Raw genomic sequence first — 24,500 nt, 5'->3', positions numbered from 1 at the left:
TGAGTCATCTGATGGCAATATAAGCACAAATTGTGTCTGTTTTTTATAATTTTGTTATCTGCCCCAAAATCCATACAAATGTTCTCCAACTGTCTCAATAAAAGAGGGCTCTTAGGTTGAGTTGAGTTTGAGTCACATTGTGGACTACTTATTTCTCCCTTTGGAGAAGGCTTTCCTTCTTTGAGGAAACTTTGAAGGCTCTCTTTCCTTTGGGATTTATTCAGATTTTATTCCGTGATTTCATCCAATTATCAAAAGTAAGATCATACCCACTGACATTTCCAGCAACTTCAATGTCCAACAATTCCTAACTATCAAAATGAAATGGAAAACTGCTTCGTAGAAAAATCACAGACTCCAGAAGCATTTTATGAAAAAAAAACACAAACAACTTTTATGGAATGAAACTTAGAAAAGTAAAATGAAAATATGTCAGCACCAAAAGGGAACCAACGGTAAACGTGGAGTGAAACCCGGCATTGAATTGTGTGGAAAAGTACTCAAGTAGAAACGTTATCTCAGTATCTGATAAATGGTTTGCATTTGCCAAATCAGTGCAAAACACTTCATCACCAAAAATAGCCTTTTTAAGGACGCATATTTGAAATTGAACCAACCTGCCTAAATATGACCTACAATCCCGACCAAAATGTTGCTCTACCTCCGCGGTCACGTTGGGACAGAAACCCAATCTAGGTAGTGCCCCCGATGGGACTCCACCCAGGGTCCTAGAGGTGGAAGGCGAGGAAAGATACCACTAAGCCAAACCGGACCACTTGAATATTGGATCTCATTGCAGTTTTTGTTTCAACTTGAGATATCAACATCATTTGCAGGCCTGGTACTTCACGGAGGTACCAAAGGTGATGGCCTCCATGCCCCCTGGTCATTGCCTTGGTGCCCTTGAAATGCTCCAGTAGAAATTAACATATTCCTCACGGGGTGCCCTTTAACAAGGAGAAAATGCCTTGGTGCCCTTCAACTGCTTCAGTAGAAATTTACAATTTCCTCAAAGGGCGCCCTTTACCAAGGAGAAAATGCCTTGGTGCCCTTCAACTGCTTCAGTAGAAATTTACAATTTCTGCCTTGGTGCCCTTTCAATAGCGAAGCATACAGGCCTGCATTTGAGTGAGGGCGGGAAGGAGTGAGAAGTGACGTAAAGGTTGATGGTTATCATCAAAGCGTTCTGTTTTGGTTGGATTGAAGATCTATTCTCCCATAATGCTTAATCTCGCTCGTTGAGTCAACCATCGCACTCTCCCTCGACTCGACACCGTCGTCGCGACATCCTCCTCCGCATCGTCTGAGACCTCCTCGCTGTCGTACGACTGATTCTTACTCTCCTCGTCCAGGTCCCTATAAATCACAGTCTGCTTTCCCTGATTACGAGTCTTAGGCTTGCGGCTCGAGCTCGTCACCGCGACAGTCTCCGTTTCAAAATCACTGGAGTTAAAGCGTCCTCTCGTTCTCGTGTTTACTTGGTTAGATCGTCGACTTATCGCCTCCGGACTTGACGTACTCCTCCTGCTCTTCCGCTTTGATGTGGACCTCGCTCTTGATCGGTCAGACCGCGTTCGATGGTTACGCGCATCGTCTGACATGTAATTGTCCGTGTCACTATCCCTCGACTTCTCGTCCGAGCTATTGTCTGAGTTTGAGACGTCTTCGGTGGCTGAGGACGAATCGTTGCTCGAGTCGGCGTTCTTCTCGCTGCCATCTTCGCTGTCCGAACCCTCTTCCTCCTCATTTTCATCTTCTTCGTTGTCGCTTACTACTGGCTGATTTCTTGTGGAGTACCGCTTCATGTGACCGTTGCTCAAGTTAGAACCTGCGGAGTCAAATTCACATTTACAGTTTTCAAATCAATTCAATCAACATTAATACATATTGGTGAAAAAGAGGAGGATAATTATTTAAATCGAAGCAGTCAAGAGCTGGACAAGAAAAAGATACAATGAAAATTAAATGAAAAATAATACAATGTAATGGATAAAAAACATAGGTTTAATTTCCCTTTGATAACCATTTACCTGAATTCCTTATTGAAGACTAAGAGAATAACACAAAACCCAATCTTATTAATTTTGTTCATATACACCGATGCATGTTAGCACTGTATACGCAGTACTTTCCCGAGCTCTGTGAAAACAAATCACAGGCATGTTAGTCAATCTTCCAAAAACAAATAATTAACTTTCCCTTACCAGAATTTCTTGTAGCAACGTTTCTTCTCATCCCGTTTCGTTTTGGTCTTAATGGTTTAATTTCTTCTTCTTCTTCTTCTTCATTTTCTTCATCATCTTCATCATCTTCATCTTTCTTTTCTTGCTCCACGTCTGTTTCCTCCCCCTCCTCCTCCTCATTTTCTTCTTCCTCCTCCTCCTCCTCTTCTTCACTGTTCTCGTCTTGGTCTTCACTTTCTTCTCCCGAATCATCTTTCCTCGTGTTGCTGGATTTCGTTTGCCTCTTCACTCTTTCTGCAAAGCTTTTTGAAAGTGTCGTTGATTTCCCTGAAATGAATTTAAACGATGGGTTTGTGAATGAGACATTCTTGGCGACAAACAACTCTTAACAGTTCATCAATGAACTGCACCCTGGGATTCGCAAAATTTATCCAATTACTTGTTTTATTATACCTGAAGTTGTCACTCAACAATGTCAACATTCGATTATTATTATAATGTATGATTTCTGGGGTTGAACAAAGAATTTACTTGAGTGAGATTAAAACCAACGACCTACGCATTAACATGCCGGTGCTCTACCAACTGAGCTGTCTAGCCCTATGTTGGCGGTGTCCCTATTCTGTCAATATCTTTGTTCAGGGGTGCCATTATATTTTATGTTTAAGTTGTTACACAATTGGGGTTGAACAAAGACAAATCTACAAAAGACAGACTTGGGCCTTTGACCTGAGCCATCTTGGTTTTATTTCTTAAGTAAGTTTTCAACACCGTGAGGTATTATTATTAAATCGAAAAAGACAAGTCAAATCTGGTCCTGAGTTTACTGGCCCATCGCTAAATAACACTGGCCTCAGACCTGTGGTTAAGTGTCAATATTAAGCATAGGGATCTTGTACAACTTGTCCCTCCTTAAAGGCACTGGACAGTATTGGTAATTACTCAAAATAACTGTTAGCATAAAACCTTACTTGGTAACGAGTAATGGGGAGAGGTTGATAATATAAAACATTGTGAGAAACGGCTCCCTCTGAAGTGAAGCAGTTTTCGAGAAAGAAGTAATTTTCCACGAATTTGATTTCAAGACCTCAGAATTAGATTTTGAGGTCTCGAAATCAAGCATCTGAAAGCACACAACTTTGTGTGACAAGGGTGTTTTTTTCTTCCGTTATTATCTCGCAACTTCGACGACCAATTGAGCTCAAATTTTCACAGGTTTGTTATTTTATGCATATGTTGAGATACAGCAAGTGAGAAGACTGGTCTTCCAGTGTCTTTACCTCTCTTATACTGACCTGAGTTTTTACTCTTGGACGGAATGTTCTTGGCACTTAGTCTGGTACTGGTTGGACTTTCTTTGGCATTTAACTGTCTTGAAGTACTAGGTCTGGCGACGCTGGCTGAGTTCTCTCTGAATGGCCCCGCCCTAGATGACCCCGCCCTGGATGACCCTGCCCTGGATGGCCCCACCCTGGATGGCCCCGCACGAGTAGGGCTCTCTGTCTCCTTGTCTTCTTCGCTGTGAGATGACGAGGCTTCGCTGTTAGAGGACGAGGCTTCGGTGGATGGGCGAGGAATGGAAAGGAAATGTTAATGTAAACATAATAGTAACAAGTCATGGATATTAATTTTTTTGAAAACTGAAAAACAATTAAAAGCATAATCATTGCCAGTATCAAGACACACATAAAAGACTTGTTAAGACACAAAAACAATCAATAGTATACAAACATATAGAATCAAGCAATGAAAACACACAAATGAAAAGCTAAAATATTTATCAATAAATGATGAAAACAGTGCAAACCCAGAGTGACTGGCATGCCAATGGATAAAACGTCTAATCATTTAAACATAATGCTACTTCTGTTATTATTGTAGAAGATCAAGACAAAACTACAGATACAAAACAAAGGAATACAAGTTTACGATAACAGCAAACAATTGCAGCATGCATCAATTTAAGGACAATGAGAGGACAAGTGCAAACCAATATAACAATCTAGTTCACTTGTCTTCATTGTAGAGAACTTATTAAAACCATCGCTGCTTATGCTGGCTTTTTGTCAGAGAACAACTGTACAGGGAAAACACAATAGCGTGATTGACTAGAAAGCTAGCATGCCCTGCGCTGTGAAGCTGTGGGGGCGCACCCATATTGTGTCCAAACCTAAGTAAAAGCCTTTATGTTTTTTAGGGTTTACCTCTTGAGTCCTGAACGGACTTGCTTCTCATACTTTAGAGCTGATTTGTAGTCGCTTAGAATAGGTCTGAATTGCTCCTCGAAGAGTGCTGATAAACGTAACGTCATGGAATAGATCTGAAATGGTTAGAAAGAATGAAAAGGTAAGGTCACTTATTAAAGATTTTCTAAACTTATTTAGCGGTAATAATTTTATAAGTAGGATTTGAAACATTTTGCATGGTGAAGATACAATCAAGTAAGGTTTGCGCAAACACCATGTAGGGCTATGGTGGTTCTGAGATAACCAATAATGGTATAACAACTGAGACATTTCTATCAGTATGCTCCATCAACATGCTTGAATCGCCTTCTTCTGAAGATGATCGGAGCATACTGATCAAAAGTTAAGATGTTAAATCATCGGTTCTTCTCAGAACTACCACAGCTCATACGAGAGTGGTAACATTAATATAACATTATTTATTTTGGCTTTTACCCATATACACCGATGTGTGTAAGCACTGTATATACTCAGTACTTTCTTGAGCTCTGTGAAAAAAAACCACAGGCATATTACTCGGGTGGGATTCAAACCCACGACCATTGCAATTCTAGAGCAGTGTCATTCTAACTAGACCACAGAGATTGCCCGATAGCTAGAGGCAGTTCCAATCATATGTTTCAGCAGGTACTGCTGCTTATCTACATGGTGTGTGTGATTGATTGTTAATAAGTACGCCCATTTTGAGCCTTATGCTGCATACTCCTCAGGAGTTCAATTTATTAAGTAGTATGTCAAAACAGCTTTAGGGGAAACATTTACCTTAGATTTTTTGTTTGGGGTGTAGCCTTTTGAGTTGGTGAAGACGAGGCGTACGTCTTTACAGAATTCCATGGGGTCTTGGTAGATCATTCCTTCAAGTTGCTCTCGGACTGTGTTCAAGTCCATAGGGGTGTCTATGATGGTGCGATAATCCTACAAGGAATAAGATTACAAAGAGAGACCCATAATTGTTTGGTTTCTATTTTAAAGGCAGTGGACACTTTTGGTAATTACTCAAAATAATTTTTAGCATAAAACCTTACTTGGTAACGAGTAGCGGGGAGAGGTTGACAGTATAAAACATTGTGAGAGACAGCTCCCTCTGAAGTGACACAGTTGTCGAGAAAGAAGTAATTTTCCACGAATTTGATTTTGAGACCTCAAGTTTAGAATTTGAGGTCTCGAAATCAAGCATCTGGGAAGCACACAACTTCGTGCGACAAGGGTGTTTTTTTCTTTCATAGTTATCTTGCAACTCCGACGACCAATCGAGCTCAAATTTTCACAGGTTTGTTATTTTACGCATATGTTGACATATGAGAAGACTGGTCTTTGACAATTACTTATAGTGTCCAGTGTCTTTAATTGGATCTACCTCATCTTCTTAATTATGCTAATGACACCAAGACACAATGATCAGAACTCATTTACACCATTTCAGACAGGTGCTCCAGAGTCACACCCAACCAATTTCTGAATAAAGTACATGGAAATTTCGACTTCTGAAACAGTTCGGAGCAACTGGACGCGCTTAGCATAGAAAGATTGACTGTTTCAGTCGATCCGAGCGAATCTGGATTTTCTAGGTTTCAGACGTCGATCTTGCACGAGATGAACCTAATGTAAATGTTATGTTAAAGACACTGGACACTATTGGTAACTGTCAAAGACCAGTCTTCTCACTCGGTGTATCTCAACATATGCATAAAATAACAAACCTGTACAAATTTGAGCTCAATCGGTCGCCCAAGGTGCAAGATATTCATGAAAGAAAAGAACACCCTTGTCGCACCATGGTCACACGAAATTGTGTGTTTTCAGATGCTTGATTTCGAGACCTCAAATTCTAAATCTGATGTCTCGAAATCAAACTTGTGGAAAATTACTTCTTTCTTGAAAAATACGTCACTTCAGAGGGAGCTGTTTCTCACAATGTTTTATACTATCAACCTCTCCCCATTACTCGTTACCAAGTACATGTAAGGTTTTATGCTTATAAAGATCCCGTCAAATTCTCCAGTGTCGATACCCTCCTGTTAGAGTTAAGAAAAAGAAAGAAAATTGCACGATCATTTTTAAAGGGTTTTGTTACCTTTTGTAGATCAAGTTTTCGGCTATGACATGAATCCCTACTCACTATGAATGGAGATGTGATTTTCAAGTTAAGCTAACAACAGCTAAAAACCAGTAACAAGCAATATGAAACAAATGAACATTTGGCTGGTAATCCTGTTTTCATCAAGAAAGAAAATTCATGCTAAGCAAATTTCCGTGCTTAGCAGCTCTATGTAATTGGGCCCTGTTCTTTTCAGAACCAACACTATTCACAAAACATTTTCCCGTGGTGCTACCGATAACCTCACCTAACTATATGATTAAAATAATTTAGAGATATTAAGAGATATTTATTAAAAAATTATAATTTTTACCTCATCGTCCAAGTTGTGTTTTGTATTTGGAGGTGCTTTTACTCCTTTGGCTAAATTATCCTTGTCAATAACGATCTCTTCATCATGTAGCTGCTCTTTGTTATAAAGGTCAACGACCACGTTGTCTTCAATATGTCCTGAAAGATCAGGGTTCACGGCTGGGTTTTCCTCTGAATTGACAACAAAATTTTATTACAAATAACCCTCCTACTTTTTGACCATTTATTATTATCCACTGTGGTTTGATTGATATGTTATGCAGTATGGTTTTGAATGATAGATATATAAAATATGATATCATGATGTGAACTGCATCTACATGTGCACAGTACACAGTCAACCCTCCTACTGTCTTTGAGAAAGACTCTGCTAGGGCCGAAACGTCAGGGGCCAATTTCATAGAGCTGCTTAAGCAAAAGTTTTGCTTGAGCACGAATATAGCTTGCTTATTTTTCACATGTTACTGGCAAAAATGTCATGCCATATACATTGCTTGTGACTGGTATTTAGCTGTTGTTTGCTTAGTATAACAATTGAGTGTAGTCTTGTCCGGTAATGTGATTTTACTGAGCAAGGATTTTTTTGCTTAAGCAAAATTTTGTGCTTAAGCAGCTCTATGAAATTGGGCCCAGGTCATTATTTTCTTTTGCAATTACTTGAAAAAAGAGAGATTTGAATGAAACGCACCGTTAGTTGTTGTCAGGTCAGCATCATCATTAGTCCCGTACAACACCAGCTGGAAGCTGGTGAATCGAGCCACCTTACTACTTCCCCTCGGAATATCAGGAAGGTCCTCCTCCTGCGACTGGACCCCTGGTGGGGTGTGGTGATGCTCTACCTCCAGGCGCCACACCCCGTTTGGGTTCTCGTCCCAGTTCCGTAGCGACATGAAAGGAAACTCGTCCACTGACTGAGTGGTGTTGTCATTCTTGCGGGTCGAGAGGAGCTCGGAGGGGGTGCCCTGCGGGGACCAGATCGTCAGGGAGACGTCGCCACGGCGGGGGGCTTGGTAGGAGATTTTCGCGATGGTGTGCTCCAGTTTGGTGATGGGGCAATTTATATCTATGTAGACGACGGTGGACATTCCTTGAAGGATTGATCTAGAGAAGAAAGTTAGGACAAACGAAAGATAAGCATTTGAGGTAGGGATGGTCACATAATGAACAAAATTAATATAACAAGTTTGCTTGAATGACTCAAAGCGCCCTCCATTGTCTGAAAAAGACTTGTTTTCAACTGACTCTTATATGAGTTGATGGAGGGTGAAGCTTGTTTGTCCAGAAGGAGAATATTAATTTTGGTTTTTACCCATACACAGATGTGTGTTAGCACTGTATACTCAGTACTTTCCCCGAGTCCTGTGAACAAAATATCACAGGCAGTTTACTCGGGTGGGATTCGAACCCATGACCCTTGCAATTCTAGAGCAGTGTCTTACCAACTAGACTACCGAGATTGATGTAGAAGGAATTTGTTCCACAGTGCTAGTGCAGTGCAAGTCTTAATGAAAGACGCTCTTGTTGAGTACATTGAGAGTACTTGCAGTACTGAATTGCGCTATATAAGCATTTCTTATTATTATTATTATTATTGTTGAGTTGGGCCTACAAATATGTACATACATGGAAGTATTGTGGCTGAGTGGTTAAGAGTACTGAATTCAAACTCTGGTGTTTCTGATCAGCAGAGCCTGTGTTCGAATCCCCAGCCATGACACTTGTGTCCTTAAGCAAGACATTTAACCAATGCTTCGTCCTTCGGATGGGAGGTAAAGCCGTTGGTCCCATTTGTTATGTGCATGTAAACGAACCCAGTGTACTTATCAAAAAGAGACGGGGTTCGCCAAGGTTTTCCTTGCTGTGGCTGCTGTATACGCCGTAGCACCTTGTAAACCCTTATTAGGTGCTAAATAATTGGGTCTCAGAATTCATCACTTCAATAACCTATCTTTCTGAAAGTTTGTACATAATCAGTGCCTTGAGTACCTTCTATGGTAGATACGTGCGCTATATAAGACTTCGATATTATTATTATTACACATGTTCGCAACTATTCCACCGGCAATTTTTGATGCGCGCAAACCCTTCAGCAAGAACTTATGGGGTGGATATATGGAAGTTTCCCCAACAGACCTCGGTATCGTTTGAAAGTAATGTCGTGGCGCAAAGTTGAGCAAGGGAACGTGATAGTTGAACAACAACGCCTTGAACTAAAGACTAGTGCATCCCTCTGAAGTCACTTAAATTCACAACTCTCACTATACTTAGAATGTTCATGTATTAAAAGTGCATTTGTGTTTTTTTTTGGGGGGGCATGCCTACCACAAGCTTTGGCTTTTCTGGTTATGCCCCCCCCCCCCATTTCCAATTCTCCTCAGTACTGTTCTTTGTCATTGTTTTTTTTTTTTCTTCTCTGTTGGAACGGAAATAAATGTCATGAAATGAAATGAAACATTGAAAACTCACTTATGATATCTTGACGTTGTGGTCGAGTACGTCTGCTGAGGTCCGACTAGTCTCCAAGTCAGAGCCAGCTCTACCATCTTGCCGGCATCCAGCATCCCGAATCCAAACTTCTCATTGGTGTGGAAGCCAGCGCCGTTAATGTGCCAGCCAGACTCTTCCACATTGGGAATGTGGGATCCGTGAACAACGATGTGCTGTAGATCACGCCAGGTCAGATTTGGGCTGCAGAAGAAAGACAAACGATAGTATTAATATGACTATTATTATTAATAATAATAATAATAATAATAGTAACCCGTTTTTATACATGCTATATAGCGCTTTTCACACCTGGAGGGCGTCCCAAAGCGCTTCACATTATAACCCCTGGTCACTGGGCCTTAACTCACTCCTTAACCCTTAGCACGCTACGAGGCTGTACACACAGTATTCCCCTGGCGCTGAATTTCCTGTGTGGGGCTACTAAAATGCACATACATTTTTCCTCAAGACCTTTACTCTGTGAAGAAAGTGTTTTGGGCTAAATTGCAAAATAAGTTTTATACTCAGTATTTTATTTCCCATCTAATGCAGTAAACATTATGTTTTTTGGATAAAGAATAACGGAGATACGCTTGTTTCATTACCACTATTCTATCACCGGCCGCCAAGCCTAGTTGCTGTCAATTTTTATCGGGGCCATCGTCCGATCCAGACCCATCGCTGCTGCCATCCGACTCATTGTCGTGTTCATGTACATCGTTATCGTTGACATATACACAGTACACGTACACAGTACACGTACAGCATTCTCAACACATCAGAATCTCTCGAAAAAAGCTCTTCAAAGTCTGATTCTCCGGAGTCTGAGTCCTGAAAGTTTTCCAGAAATGCTGCATGGACGTCCATTGTGTCCGCATTTTGTCTTAGCGTACAGCTTTTTGATCGAAATTGTGAGAAAATTTGGGACAAAAGATCGTTTTTTCCAGATGAAACATCGTTGCATACATGTACAGCTAGATACATGCGGCTGGATGAGGATCAGGGGTCAATAGTTTCCCAGAAATCCTCATCTATTTACTTGCAGTACTGCTGGGCGACTGGAGTCGCCGACAGCGCGCAGGGAATAAATACGCTCGGCGACTGTGGTCGCCGATAGCGTGCAAAGGGTTAAACCATCTCAGCTCCCTGGTGGGGAGTATACAGCCTGTGCAACAATGCGCTACTAGGCTAAATCAATCACAAGAACCATCTCTGCCCTAACAGGTACCATTTACACCTGGGTGGAGAGAAGTAATTATAGTGAAGTGTCTTGCTCAGGGACCAGAATTAACATTTATCATGTTTATTGTTTTCCTTGTATCTTACAAAATTGGTTTTAATTGAGTTAAATGGACCATACCAAAACCTAACGCCATGTCGAACTGAACTCTTTTGGTATAATGATGTTCTTTGGTGGGAAACATCAATTAGTGTTTTGAGTATTAATATGGAGTTGTAGGCCCCTATTTTTCATTATGCGTTTATAAAAACCCAGTGAGAGTTTACCTTTTGTGAAAAAAAGTTAACAATCAGATTGATGTAGGGAGAATATTGTGCCTATGGGTTTATTTAATAATTCCCAATGCAAAATTAACATCTATTAAAGGGAAGGTACACGTTTGGTAAATACTCAAAACAAGTATTAACTTAAAAACTGACTTGACAATGAGCATAGGAGAGCTGTTGATAGTATAAAACATTGTGGGAAACGCCTCCCTATAAAGTAACGTAGATTTTGAGAAAGAGGTAATTTCTCACTAAAATAATAAAAGACTTCTAGCTAGAAGTCTTTTATTCCTATCTGAAAGCACACAAATTCGTCCAACAAGGGTGTTTTTTCTTTCATCATTTTCTCGCAACTTTGATGACCGATTGAGCCAAAATTTTCACAGGTTTGTTATTTTATGCTTATGATGGGATACACCATGTGAGAACACTGGTCTTTGACAATTACCAAATGTGTACCTTCCCTATAAACCATTGTGTTATACATGTACCCGTCATTAAAATAGAGGATTCAAACTTCCTGAATTCAGTGCACTTGTATTGGCTCAGGCCCACGACATGCCACAGAGCTTGGTAATCATTGAGTATATCTGAAAGAAAATCTGATGTCAACTATTTAATTAGCTTGGAGAACCAGTGCAAAGAGACCTGCTGCTAGTGGGGCTGCACTGGATGTCCCGATGAAATTATCAATGCAACCATCACGGATGTCCGTTGTGATCTGTGATGGATGAAATCAAAACAAGAGAATGGTAATCAAAACTACACCAATGCAACAACATTCCAACAGAACGGTAGTCGAGCACATGCTGGAATACTTAACTGATCCAATATGACCATTCCCACTGTCTCCACTTTTCAGACACTCCCTTTAATAATTGTTGAATGCAAGCCCACTACATGTCTTCACTTAAATCCAATACTTCAATATTAATCGTCCCCCTCACACCTACATGTAATTCTTGGGGGACAAATCTTTCCTTTTTCTGTATTTAGTTTCATGCGCAAGTCTTCTTCTTTTATTTAGTATTAATACCAAGAAGCAAATGCATCGTCTACTTACCACCAGATTTTGAGGTTTACTGTTATCCCGTTTGGCCTTGATGTCACTGATTCCTCCAGACAGAACGACGGCCATCGTTGAGGCGCACTTCTCCATGAAGTAAACCGACTCCCCCATGTCATTAATGGAACCAACTGAGATGGTGTGGATGCTACCGACGTAGCCGTCCGCTCCGCAGTCGTCTCCGTTATTACCACCGTTACCTGAGGCCCAGGTGTAGATGGAGCCCTTGCCACCACGACCCTAAACAATAATAATAATAATATTTATTACTTAAAAACTATTTCATGTCACATAGACATCAATAAGCATTGTACAATAAAAATGTATCAGTTATTAAGAAATACAGATTGATTATTAACAACAAAAATATCAATAACTAATTGATAACAAAGTGATTCTAAAAAAAGGTGGGATTTCAAGGTTCACATCAATTCCAGGGTATTAGCAGATCAAATAGCTATTGGCAGCCCATTCCACAAGCAGAGGGGCAAATATTTTAAATGAGCGATTGCCATACTATTTTGTTTTGCCAAGTTGTTGCTGTAAAGATACAAAACCAGAGGATATCGAGTGCAGAGTGCAGTAGTTGATCTGTAGCCAAGTAGCTCACAAAGATAACCTGGGCCCAATTTGATGGCTCTGCTTACCGCCGAATTCTGCGCTTAACACCGTGATTCCCCGCTTACGTGCAAGCGCTGAATATCTGCGCTAGCCTTGTAAGCGTAGAATGCCTAATAACGTGAAGTACGCCTGCGCAGAAGTCCAAATTCGCTGCTAACCCGTGAAATACGCTTGCCTTAAGCACAGAATTCCTGCTTTTGTAAGCGCCGATTCTGTGCTTACGGTAAGCAGAGCCATGAAATTGGGCCCTGGTACCCTCATAATTGTACAATAAGGGAGCACTGTAACCTCAACTGGTTCCCATTTACCTTTGTGATTCCCTCAACCAGCGCTTCACCCATCAATTTCCCTGGTACCCTCATAATTTTGCCGGTGTCAGCTGGTCCCCAGCAACAGCTGTAGATATCAACGTGTTGATTATGAAACGTCAGTGCGTCGGCTTCAATTGCATCAGTCACATCGCCGTCAAGAAATCGTATGCCTAGAGATCAAACCAAAAATCTTTGTTATGAACAAAAACCTTAACAAGCTACATTTGTACATGTGCATCTTTGCTGAGATCCAATCTTTCTATCAATAAGGAAATTGAGTTCACGTGAGATTAAACAAATTTGTATTGTGTAAAAGACAATCGTTTTGATTATTTTTCTCCAGTGGTTTTCAGAAAGCCTCTTACCAGGCTGTTAAAGACACTGGACACTATTGGTAATTGTCAAAGACTAGTCTTCACACTTGGTGTATCTCAACATATGCATAAAATAACAAACCTGTGAAAATTTGAGCAAAATTGGTCGTTGAAGTTGCGAGATAATAGGCCTAATGAAAGAAAAAACACCCTTGTCACACTAAGTTGTGTGCGTTTAGATGGTTGTTTTCAGGACCTCAAATTCTAAATCTGAGGTCTCGAAATCAAGTTCATGGAAAATTACTTCTTTCTCGAAAACTATGGCACTTCAGGGGGAGCCGTTTCTCACAATGTTTTATACCATCAACCTCTCCCCATTACTCGTTACCAAATAAGGTTTTATGCTAATAATTATTTTGAGTGTTTACCAGTAGTGTCCACTGCCTTTAAATCACCACTCAAGTTAAAGGCCTGGTCACACAGGCCTCCATACACGAATGCATTGTTAAAACAATGCACGCCCTCGATTGGTTGAATGAGCGTGGGCGTACTATGCAGGGAGAAATTCAACCAATAGAATGCGTTCTATTTGCGTCGTGATCGTTATCAGTTTCGATATCGCCGCAGCGTGACTTGGTCTTGAGTCGTACATGAGTTCTGTTTTGTATAGCTGCTTGTTGCAGCTACCTCCTTGGTTGCAGCATGGAGCAGGCGTGATATTTGGCCCTCGGAAAAAAGGTACATGTACACATAACAGGCTTTAGTACTTTTCAGGCTAATCGCAATTTTCCTGATTTTTCCAAAGGCAAACAAAACGGCAAATCAGACTAAAGTAGGAACCATTACATGCCTGATGGGGGTATAATAAAGCAGTGTTTCTAAAATTTCAAAAACTTGTGTAATAGATAAGCATGAAAAACTCAGAAGTACCTGATAAACAATGACAAATTATTTAAACAAACACTCGTATAAGAAACCAGTTTAAATAGCTTTCCTGTTAAAAAAAGTTGTTCAAGAAGCTATTTATATACTGCAGTCAGTAGGCCTATTTTAAACATAGTCTGGTAACTTCTTACCTCCAATGCTTGCCTCGGGGGCTGCTCCAACACCACATATACCATTATTGGCTTCGGCAGCCACCTCTCCTGCACAGCGTGTGCCATGACTGTAGGAGAAGTCAAAATGGAAGAACAAAATTAGACAAGAAACCAAATTTATTCTTTATAACAATATTCATTAACTACTGGTTATCACTTTTAATTGTACACTGTGATAATTGTCACATGTAACTTACAGTAACCTCTAGGCCTATCTAAAGGTAAACATTAAATAAATTAACTATCAGGACATATTTGGTCGTCAGAAAAAAAGTAGGAATATTTCATCAAATACTAGGGCTGACCCACATACGTACAAAATGGAAAGGTCTTAAATGGACTTGGATCGGTCGAGTTGGTCTTTGAAAAGCGTATTAAACCGTTTGTTATAGAATGCATATGATTAGAGAGACATTTTAAAAATAGAATATAATGATCCACACAAGTATCACTCGAAATTACGTCGTTTTCCTTTTACCTCGTCGACAAACACGGTCGGCCATTTATGGGAGTCAAATTTTTGACTCCTATAAATTGCCGACCATGTAAGTTCTCAAAGTAAAAGGAAAACCACGCAATTTCGAGGCAAATGTGTGTGGATCATTGTATTCTACTTTTTAAACATCTTTCTACCCATATGCATTTTATAACAAACGGTTACAAACGCTTTTCAAAGACCAACTCGACCGATCCAAGGCAACGTGTTCCTTTAAAATCCTGAAATGCTTTATATTGGGCAAGGCAAAATTAGGAACAGTATCCCAAGTACAAAGTGGATCAAAGAGCATGATTTACGAATATCCAAATAAAACAATCTACTTCTTGGCAGGCAGACATTAAAAAATTCTAAATTCAAATACAAGTCTGAAAATGCTCATCCTTTGATTTAGAAATTGGTTTTGTTTGAAAAATATAACTCTAAGCCTGAAATAACAAGACATTAGGCCTATTAAATTGCAACAGAAATAATGCAACAATTATATCTGAACTTTTGTATATTTTCAAACAATTAATACATTGCAATCAAAACCATCATGGCATGGCTTGAACACACTGTATATTTCACTGATATTTATTGTACATGTGCAGTGTTTCAGTCAGTGATATCAAGTTAATAAAATACTTCTCATTTTCTTTGATGCATGTAATTTCCTTCAGGATGTTTGGTTATTTTCTTTACTTTTACTTTTGTCCAGTGTAATAGTTTTGGAAACAGAACATTTCTTGTTTAAAGCTAATCACAAGTCCCATTTGGATTGTTTAAACAAAAATTTAAATGGACTAAATACAAATGTCAAATAGATCGGTAACAGGATAAGTCCTAAATTTGTCTTTGCAACTTTTCTTTAATTCTCCACCAAGTCAGTGTCAAAAGAGTTTGATTTTGAGGGGCACTGTCGTCGGGATCACATTAAGGCTGTGGCTGTCAGCTGTACACGTAATTATGAACTCTTTTCAAGTTACTGCATGAGGGCGCTTGCTACATGTAGCTGTCACATTACAGCATAGACCTTATTGCAAATCCTTGGTAAGCGCGCGCATAGGCGCGGGAGAAGGTGCATGCTGGTCTAGCTAGCGATCAAGTTTGATTGCTAATTAGACCAGTATGCACCTCATTCAACATTTAGCGCTTGCGTAATGGGTATTTATGAAAAGGTCTATTGACCCTTTGCACGCCATGTTGGTGGGCAGTTAGGTTTACATGTATTAACGCCGCGTCGCCTAAAATGCACACTTCACTGCATAACGCACGGCATAGAGTTATATATGAAAACGCACAGTGAAATTGCCCACCAGTATGGCGCATTCAAGATTTTTCTGATGGTGACGTCAGGTGAAATGGGTCCATAAACATGAAAGCACCCTTCATAATGTGTTAAGTACCTATGTTCATGTAGGGTGAGTGTTCATACATGTATGTCACAGGCCTGCTATGACCACAGTCGCCCTTTGACCTCTTCTTTAGTTCTTGGACAAAATTTTGCCTTCGTCTAAAAAGTCTGGTTATAAAGTCCACCACCGCGTATTACTATTAGTGTCCCCTTCACCATGTTCACCACACTCAAGACTAGCCAAATATGGAAAATAATGACAACTCACCATCGTCCACGATGGTCACCACCACGCCCTTTCCCATAAGGCCTAGCTTCCAGGCTTGGCCTAGGTTCATGTCTACACCACGCTGTGCTTTGTTCTGGCCTTGGTTGTGCTGCAATGAAACATATAGGGAAAATATTTAGTGGATCGTGGCCGAGCGGTAAAGAGCACCGAATTCAAACTCTGGTGTTTCTGATCAGCAGAGTGTGGGTTCGAATCCCCAGCCGTGACGCTTGTGTCCTTAACCATTGCTTCGTCCTTCGGATAGGACGTACATGTATAAAGCCGTTGGTCCCATGTGTTGTGTAACGCATGTAAAAGAACCCAGTGCACTTATCGAAAAGAGAAGGGGTTCGCCCCGGTGTTTCTGGCTGTGGCTGCTGTATGCGCAGTAGCACCTTGTAAACCCTTATGAGGTGCAAACTAATTGGGTCTTAAATTTCATCACTGCAATAACATATCTTTCTGAAAGTTTGTATATATTCAGCGCCTCGAGTACCTTGTTTGGTAGATACATGTACGTGCGCTATAAGACTTTGATACTATTATTATTATATTATATGAGGTATGTACACGTATAATAATAATGATAATAATAACAACTGCATTTCTATAGCGCCTAACACCTCCACAAGAAAGTCTCTAAGCGCTCACAGGAACAAAAGAAAAGTTATGTATGATGATGAATTGATTGGATATGTTTTAAGAAGAGTCTTGCAACTTGAGATAGTGGTAGCTTGTTTAATGTGTCGAGGGAGATTGTTCCATAAATGAGGTGCAGCAAATTTAAAACTATGTTGACCATATGTTTTGGTGGCAATATTAGAGATTACAAGGATGTCTTTGTTAGCAGAACGGAGGTTTCTAGTAGCAATGTATGGAGGGAGTAGATCTTTCAGGTAATTTTGTCCACTTCCAGAACTGCATTGAAAAGGTGCGTAAAAATGAGAATATTATTATCCCAGTCATAAGTTCTTGTAATACCACGGTAACAAATTGTGAAGTTTGACTGGTAAAGAACTAGCCCTGGCGGCCTTACACTTTCGTATTGTACTACAGTGACGTCCTGGACATCAGGGTCCATTTCTGGGGCGGAAAATTTTCACAGCTTCATAACTCAAATCTTACCTGCAAGAAAGCACCAATTTCAACAAATTCACATTCCATGGCAGCATATATTTTTCTGCGGTGGGTTTTGATCGTCATATATTCTTCACAAATCCGTCGTTTTCATGAAATAATGCAGCTCCCAACGTTAAGAAATTCAAATTTTTGTTCGTACTCTCACAGTCTGCTGTGTGTACGCAAGACGCACGACGGGCAAATCTTGCGTTGCGTTTGCATGTTAAACGCTGTGCAGTCAAGATACGGTGAGCCAGAATTCATGGTCTTGCATCTTGCGTCTTGCACGCGAATGTATACGCGTACGCATGGCAGCAGACAACACTGTGAGAAAACGATCAAAACAGGAATTTTTTTACGTTGGGAGCTGCATTATTTCACGAAAATGACGGATTTGACGACCAAAACCCACCGCAGAAAAATGTATGCCGCCATGGAATGTGAATCTGTGGATATTGGTAGCTTGTTGCAAGTAACATCTGAGTTATGAAGCTTTGAAAATTTTCTGCCCCAGAAACGGGCCTCAATAGTTAGGACGCTGTATCTGTGTACAGAGAAAGAGTCCTATATAGGGCTAGTAAAGAACCAATCATGTGACAAGCAACAAAAACGCATGTCCCACGGCTGCAGAGCGCGAGGGGAACATGAGTGATGTTAACCTTGATTGTTCCCACCGTTGGGAACTGCCCAGTTTCGAGGGAATAGTGAAGACTTGTTTCTTATATTTGTTGAACAATAATGTTCGTCTGCTTAAAAACTATGCATAAGAAGAGGAATAATCATGTTACCAAAACAAAACAATTGTTGCACGCTGTGATTTGGGGTCCATGGGTTTTGTACACCCTCAGTGGAAATTTTCTGCCTCGGGTGTACAAAACGCCATGGACCCCGTCACAGCGTGCAACAATTGTTTAATGGTATGAAGAACACATCAGTAGATGACTTACCAGGTACCATTGCTGTGGAAACTTAGGATCGTTAAACGGTGGCACGTAATCACTTCCTGTCGTATCGTGGGGCACGGCCTTCGCATCACGCTTCACGTGAAACAGAGTTTCTTGCTGCTCAACCCACAACACCTGTCAAGAAGAAACAAAATCAAAAAATGTTATGGAAAATATCATGGCGGGGGCCATGGCCTCTGTTGCTCCTGAGCTCTAAACTCAAAACAACTCTAGCTAGAAAGGGCCACAGATTATTATTAAAGTGTTTGATGTACAACATGTTCACATGCAGTTTACAAATACAAATGTTTAGAACAGTGTTACGCGAACATCGTACAATGATAAAGTCTCACAGAGACTGGGTATGTTCATTATAAATCACATTAATTTACATTATGTTAGATAAGCGTAAAGCAGCCAATCACATCATTGGAAAAGAGGTAAGTTTTTAAGTGAGTACACACCAAGTGTCAGCCTTCTTTTATCTAAATGAGGTACATTTTGTTTGGTAATGCAGGGCCTATTCTGTTGCAACACCACACCCCACAATTTCTAGACTTGTTGATGGCAAACTGTGGGTGACCTTTAGTACAAAATAATCAAATAATTGTTAACACTTAAGGAAAACAAAAGACCGATTTGTGAAGTCTTGAAAGTGGATTTGCTTATGCTTTTAAGTAACGTAATCAATGTGGTCATGTTCCCTATACAAGCCAATCAAGTGGTGAGCAAAACCAATAGCACCAGTCTATATGTAGACGCGTTCCTCATTCATGAAAAGTAATCAACTGTCAAAAATAGATCATGACCTCATGTTTGGACTCTCTCGAATCATCAAGCAATTAAACATTTTTTGCATGTATACCATCAGTCCTTTTGATTGGTAATGAGTTGTATGCAAGAGCCAATTCTATTTTCTCAAGATATAAAACTAATACACATTTCCCGCGGTTCGTAGTATAGCGGGAAATAATTGTCTTGTAGGAATTCGAGCAATGCATTGTGCATATCAGGTGGGCATTATGTAATAGGGGTGAAGAGGGAGGTTTAAAAGGAGTTTACAAAGGTATTGTAGTCAGTCTAGCAAGCACTTTCACAGCGTACTTCTCGTTAAGTTGCTGTAGGGCGTCTACTCCGATCGACATGGAAAGCCAAATACAAGCTAACTACATCGACGAAAGAGTCAAGCAAGCCGTTGCCAGTTCACAAACAGCACTTTTAAGCAAGTTAGATAGCCTAATTTCGTCGAAATTTACTTGCTTTGAAACAAAGATAAGCGATGTACAGAAAGAACTTTCGGAGAGTCAACTTGCGAAAATTCAGCAGAACATTTTAGCAAACGACAGCTATACGTTCAAACGTAAAAGCTGTGAGGATCAATTTAAATTCAATGCAAAAGTCGCTACTAAGCTGAGAGAAGCAGAAACAAGCGTGACAAACCTCAAAGATGTTCCACAGGCTATCAACAGCATATCTGAAGGTATAAACTTGATAAATCATCGCCAAAAGCTGATCAGAATGGCCGACGCATCAGAGTCCGGATGGAAGGTTGTTCATGAATATGAAACCAACCCACTGGCCTCTGATTCTGACGACGAAAAGAAAATCAACCGGGCTGAATCCAGAGCCAGTAAGAAGCTGAAGATTGAGCAGGCCAAAAGAATAAAGAAATCCACAAGATTTTCATCATGGCCGGCCTCTCAGCCTGCTGGGAGGTCAGGAGCAAACACTCAACAAACGAGCGTGAGCAGCGTGACATCAGCCAAGAAACCGGGGCTCTGTTTCAACTGCGGCCAGCCAGGGCACTGGAAGTATTCGTGCCCACAGAGACGACAACTTCCAAGTGATAAGATAAGTGATAATATTTGTTCTACTATTGATCTCAGTTTTGACTGGAATCAGAAAACCGATTATGAACCATCGGTGTTAATCAAGGAAACAAAAGATGTACCAAATAAACCGTTTGTGTTAACAACAGTAGGTAGACTAAAGGCTTCCTTAAAACACTGGGAAGAAGCGAAAGTAAATGAACATATAAAGGCAGTTATTGTAGACGGGTATAGAATACCCTTTAGAACACTACCAGGTGTTTTTCATTTGAAAAACAATAGGTCGGCTTTGGAGAACAAGTTATTAGTTGCAACAGAGATTGAAAAACTAAAAGAAAAAGGCTGTATTTCAGAAGTGTTACACAAACCATCATGTGTCAATCCCTTGACGGTTGCTTTCAGTAAAAATGGTAAGCCAAGACTAGTTTTGGATTGTAGGGATATCAACCCACATTTGGCACAGTTCAAATTTAAGTATGAAGATGTTACCGTTGCAAAACAAATGTTTGTTACAGGGGATTACTTGTTTACTTTTGATCTCAAGTCAGCTTATCATCATATTGAAATTTTTGAGCAGCATAGACCATATCTCGGTTTCTCATGGGACAAAGAAGGTGTAACACATTACTATCAGTTCAATGTACTTCCTTTTGGATTGGCAACCGCACCGTACATTTTCACTAAAATTATGAAAGTTTTTCTGACATTGTGGAGGTCTAGAGGTCATAAGATTATCATGTTCATAGACGATGGGCTAGCGGGTAGTAGTACTTTAGAAGCAGGACTCATACTCAGTAACAAAGTGCAGAAATCATTGCAGGATTTGGGTTTCCTGATCTCACATGAAAAATGCGTCTGGGAACCTTCGCAAAGTGCACAATGGTTGGGTTTCAGCTGGCTCATGGCCTCGGGTTCATTACATGCTATACCAAATAGAATTGATAGAGTTGAAAAGATGCTTGAGTCAATTATTTATCAGATGGATTCGGATAAGTGTCATTTGATTCCAGCCAGAATTTTAGCTTCAGCAGTTGGTCAGATTATTTCTTTAACACATTCTATAGGAAGATTGGTAAGATTGCAAACTCGTGCCCTGTATCGTTGTATCGATACAAGGGCAAGCTGGAATGCCCCAGTAAAAATAGACCATGAGGCTTATGAGGAGATTCGATTTTGGAAGAAGGAGGTTAGAACCTTAAACGACAAAGGTTTAAGTATTGAAAGTAAAATTGATCATGTAATTGAAGCATATAGTGATGCATCCGCTATTGGATATGGCGGGTATGTTTCCCTTGGTGCGGGAGCCTTACTTGAAGGCACAGAAGTGGTGGGTTCATGGAACAAGGAAGAGGCTCAGCAAAGCTCCAGTTGGAGAGAAGCTGTAGCAGTAGAAAGAGTACTGAAAAGCAACACTGAAATGTTAGAAAACAGGAAAGTTAAATGGTTTACCGATAATCAAAATGTGAAGAGAATAATCAATTCGGGTAGCAGACGATCTAATCTTCAGCAAATTGCATTAAATATCAATCGATTTTGTGAGCAGAAAAGTATAGTTATTGAACCAGAATGGATTAAAAGGAAATATAATGTACTGGCTGATACTCTCAGCAAAACAACTGACAGTGATGACTGGCAAATTCAGCCAGGAATATTTGCTTATTTTGACATAGTTTGGGGCCCACACTCCATAGACAGGTTTGCATCAAATTTGAACTCACAGTGTAAGAAGTTTAACTCCAGGTGGTGGTGTCCTGGAACGGAAGGCGTAGATGCATTCACTAAGAATTGGTCAAACGAATGTAACTGGGTGGTACCGCCACCAAGATTAATTCTGAGAACACTGAAGAAAATGCAAAAGGACAAGGCGAATGGGACTATTGTTGTTCCCCTATGGAGATCGTCTCCATTTTGGCCTTCGCTGGTCGCAGAACCAGAGGTTTTTCACAGTTTTGTAAAAGCTAAGGAAGTGTTACCTTGTTCAAATGTGATCCGCAAAGGATCCGGCAGTAATGGCATTTTTGCAGATAATCCATTGAAATTCAAATTAATCGCTTTGAAAATTGTATTCTGAATCAAATATAGCCAGTTGGCAAGGATATGATTCACACAATCCGAAACGATACTTGATGAATACGAGACAATGGAACAATTTGTTTGTTTTTTCTTTACCAGGTATCCATCTGAGGAGCAGTGTAAGTGAGGCATTAGAGACAGCGGGAGTTAGTGAAGAAGGCGTCGCGGAGAAGATGTGCAGATACATGATGGCAGCCAGAAGCGACAGCACAGTTTGTAAATACTATAACAGTTTCAAGAGATGGCAACAATTTTGCAACCAGAACAATTTTTGTGACTTACCAGCAGGACCAATTCATGTCGCAGTGTTTTTGACAAAACTACTGGACACGGGGTCAACGCACCATGTCATTTCGGCGGCCGTTTATGGTATCAAATGGGCCCATGAAATAAACGGCTTGGACGATCCCACTAATAACGCCTTCGTCAGGAATCTTCACGAAGCCGCAAAGCGGACTACAGGTCACAAAACTGTTAAAAAAGATGTAGTCACTGCCGACATGATAATAGATCTTTGTAACAATTTTGTAAATAGCAATGACGTAATTGTAATAAGAGATTTGTGTATGATAACTACAGCATTCGCAGGTTTTCTGAGATATGACGAATTAAGTTCCATTCGATGTAAAGATTTAAACATCCAACCAGATTATTTTGTAATTTCCATACAGAAAAGTAAGACAGATCAGTACAGAACAGGCGATGAGGTTTCAATTGCTAAAGGTTCAAGTTCAGCGTGTCCATACAATATGCTGTTGAGATTTATGTCCGTTGCGGGTGTAACTTCCGATTCGAACCATTTCCTGTTTAAACCAGCTTATAGAACCAAGAATGTTTGCAAGTTAATAACAAAAGATAAAAAGTTAAGCTATTCTAGAGCTAGGGAATGCATTCTTAAGATGTTAGGTTCAGTAGCACCTAACGGTAATTTCGGGGTACATTCCCTTAGATCCGGCGGGGCTACGACAGCGGCCAAAAAAGAAGTAAGTGACCGTTGTCTCAGGCGGCATGGTCGATGGAGGAGAGAACAGAGTAAAGACGGGTATGTTGAAGACCCTATTGAAAAAAGGCTACAAGTAAGCAAAAGCCTTGGCCTGTAACTACAGAAAGTAGCTATAGAAGTTTACATTAGCGGTTTCCATAATAATAAAAGTTGTTCTGCAAGAGATAGACAAAACGTTGTTAAATAATTCGTAGATATGGTTACGTAGTTCAAAGTCATCGGTATTTGTAAAGAAGCTTGAGTCGCTCATCATAGGACTATGAGTAAAATAATGTAGTTGTATCACTTTTCTTAACTGCTACACTCTTGCTTTGAAAAATTCTATTCAGGCGTCGCTCCTTGTGCTTCGCTAACGCCACAACTGTGTATGGGGAAGAGTTATTATTGTGTATTATGCAGTGAAGTGTAGATAAGACTACACATTTCCCGCGGTTCGTAGTATAGCGGGAAATAATTGTCTTATAGGAATTCGAGCAATGCATTGTGCATATCAGGTGGGCATTATGTAATAGGGGTGAAGAGGGAGGTTTAAAAGGAGTTTACAAAGGTATTGTAGTCAGTCTAGCAAGCACTTTCACAGCGTACTTCTCGTTAAGTTTAATTACGATGGAATAAGTAAGGTAATTTACTTAAATTTAATTTTGGCAGCCAAGGTGAGGTCCAACACCTTCACGGAGGGGGACTCTGAATGTCTTTGGGCACAGGTTTCCAGAGTAACTTCTCTGGTTTTTCCTGGAAGTCGTGTTCCCCCAATGATGTGTTTTTTAGTGCACAGTGCAGAGTGCAAGGTGCAGAGCGCAACATGTGCAGAGCGCAACATGTGCAACATGTGCAAAGTGCAAGGTGCAAAGTGCAAGGTGCAAAGTGCAAGGTGCAAAGTGCAAAGTACAAAGCAGTGTGTTTTTTTTGTTTTTTGTGCACAGTGCATAGTGCAACATGTGCAGAGTGCAACATGTGCAAAGTACAAAGTGCAAAGAAGGTACAATGTCAGCTTAATGGTATGACGTAAAGTTAATATAATATAATAATACTCATGTTTTCTTATGTTTTCTTATATAATAAAAGAGTAGGCGTCGCTCCTTGTGCTTCGCTAACGCCACAACTGTGTATGGGGAAGAGTTATTATTGTGTATTATGCAGTGAAGTGTAGATAAGACTAGATAGTTTTCTATCGTAAAGTATAAATAAAAC

The 24,500-nt window shown here is 40.2% G+C and overlaps 2 protein-coding genes across 14 annotated transcripts in view; both read right to left on the bottom strand.

Moving 5' to 3' along the window:
• Positions 1-1,208: 1,208 nt before the first annotated feature.
• On the bottom strand, positions 1,209-2,921 carry LOC117296593 (lisH domain-containing protein C1711.05-like). The gene is made up of 3 exons (XM_033779612.1): positions 2,900-2,921; positions 2,397-2,510; positions 1,209-1,828 (listed from the first exon to the last, which is right to left on the bottom strand). The coding sequence occupies exons 1-3, from the start codon at positions 2,919-2,921 to the stop codon at positions 1,209-1,211; spliced, it is 756 nt and encodes a 251-aa protein (XP_033635503.1).
• Positions 2,922-3,640: 719 nt separating this feature from the next.
• LOC117296316 (PC3-like endoprotease variant B) overlaps positions 3,641-24,500 on the bottom strand; it is a 28,132-nt gene continuing 7,272 nt past the window's right edge. For 10 of the 13 annotated variants that reach the window (XM_033779167.1, XM_033779174.1, XM_033779168.1 and 7 more), the window contains 12 exons: positions 18,408-18,539; positions 16,342-16,450; positions 14,221-14,309; positions 12,828-13,000; positions 11,896-12,138; positions 11,453-11,553; positions 9,306-9,527; positions 7,528-7,940; positions 6,841-7,010; positions 5,192-5,344; positions 4,388-4,503; positions 3,641-3,739 (listed from right to left, as the gene is read on the bottom strand). In XM_033779167.1, coding sequence (XP_033635058.1) covers positions 3,727-3,739; positions 4,388-4,503; positions 5,192-5,344; positions 6,841-7,010; positions 7,528-7,940; positions 9,306-9,527; positions 11,453-11,553; positions 11,896-12,138; positions 12,828-13,000; positions 14,221-14,309; positions 16,342-16,450; positions 18,408-18,417 — 1,812 coding nt within the window. In that variant the 5' untranslated portion in view covers positions 18,418-18,539 and the 3' untranslated portion in view covers positions 3,641-3,726. Of the gene's footprint in view, positions 3,740-4,387; positions 4,504-5,191; positions 5,345-6,840; positions 7,011-7,527; positions 7,941-9,305; positions 9,528-11,452; positions 11,554-11,895; positions 12,139-12,827; positions 13,001-14,220; positions 14,310-16,341; positions 16,451-18,407; positions 18,540-18,868; positions 19,298-24,500 lie in introns of those variants that run through there. The other 3 variants (XM_033779175.1, XM_033779178.1, XM_033779177.1) reach the window with 3 other exon arrangements.

This window comes from Asterias rubens, chromosome 11, assembly GCF_902459465.1.
Source record: "Asterias rubens chromosome 11, eAstRub1.3, whole genome shotgun sequence".
Lineage (NCBI taxonomy): Eukaryota > Metazoa > Echinodermata > Asteroidea > Forcipulatida > Asteriidae > Asterias > Asterias rubens.
Note: the sequence above shows the minus strand (reverse complement) of the source record. Positions and strands in the feature narration are given on the sequence as shown.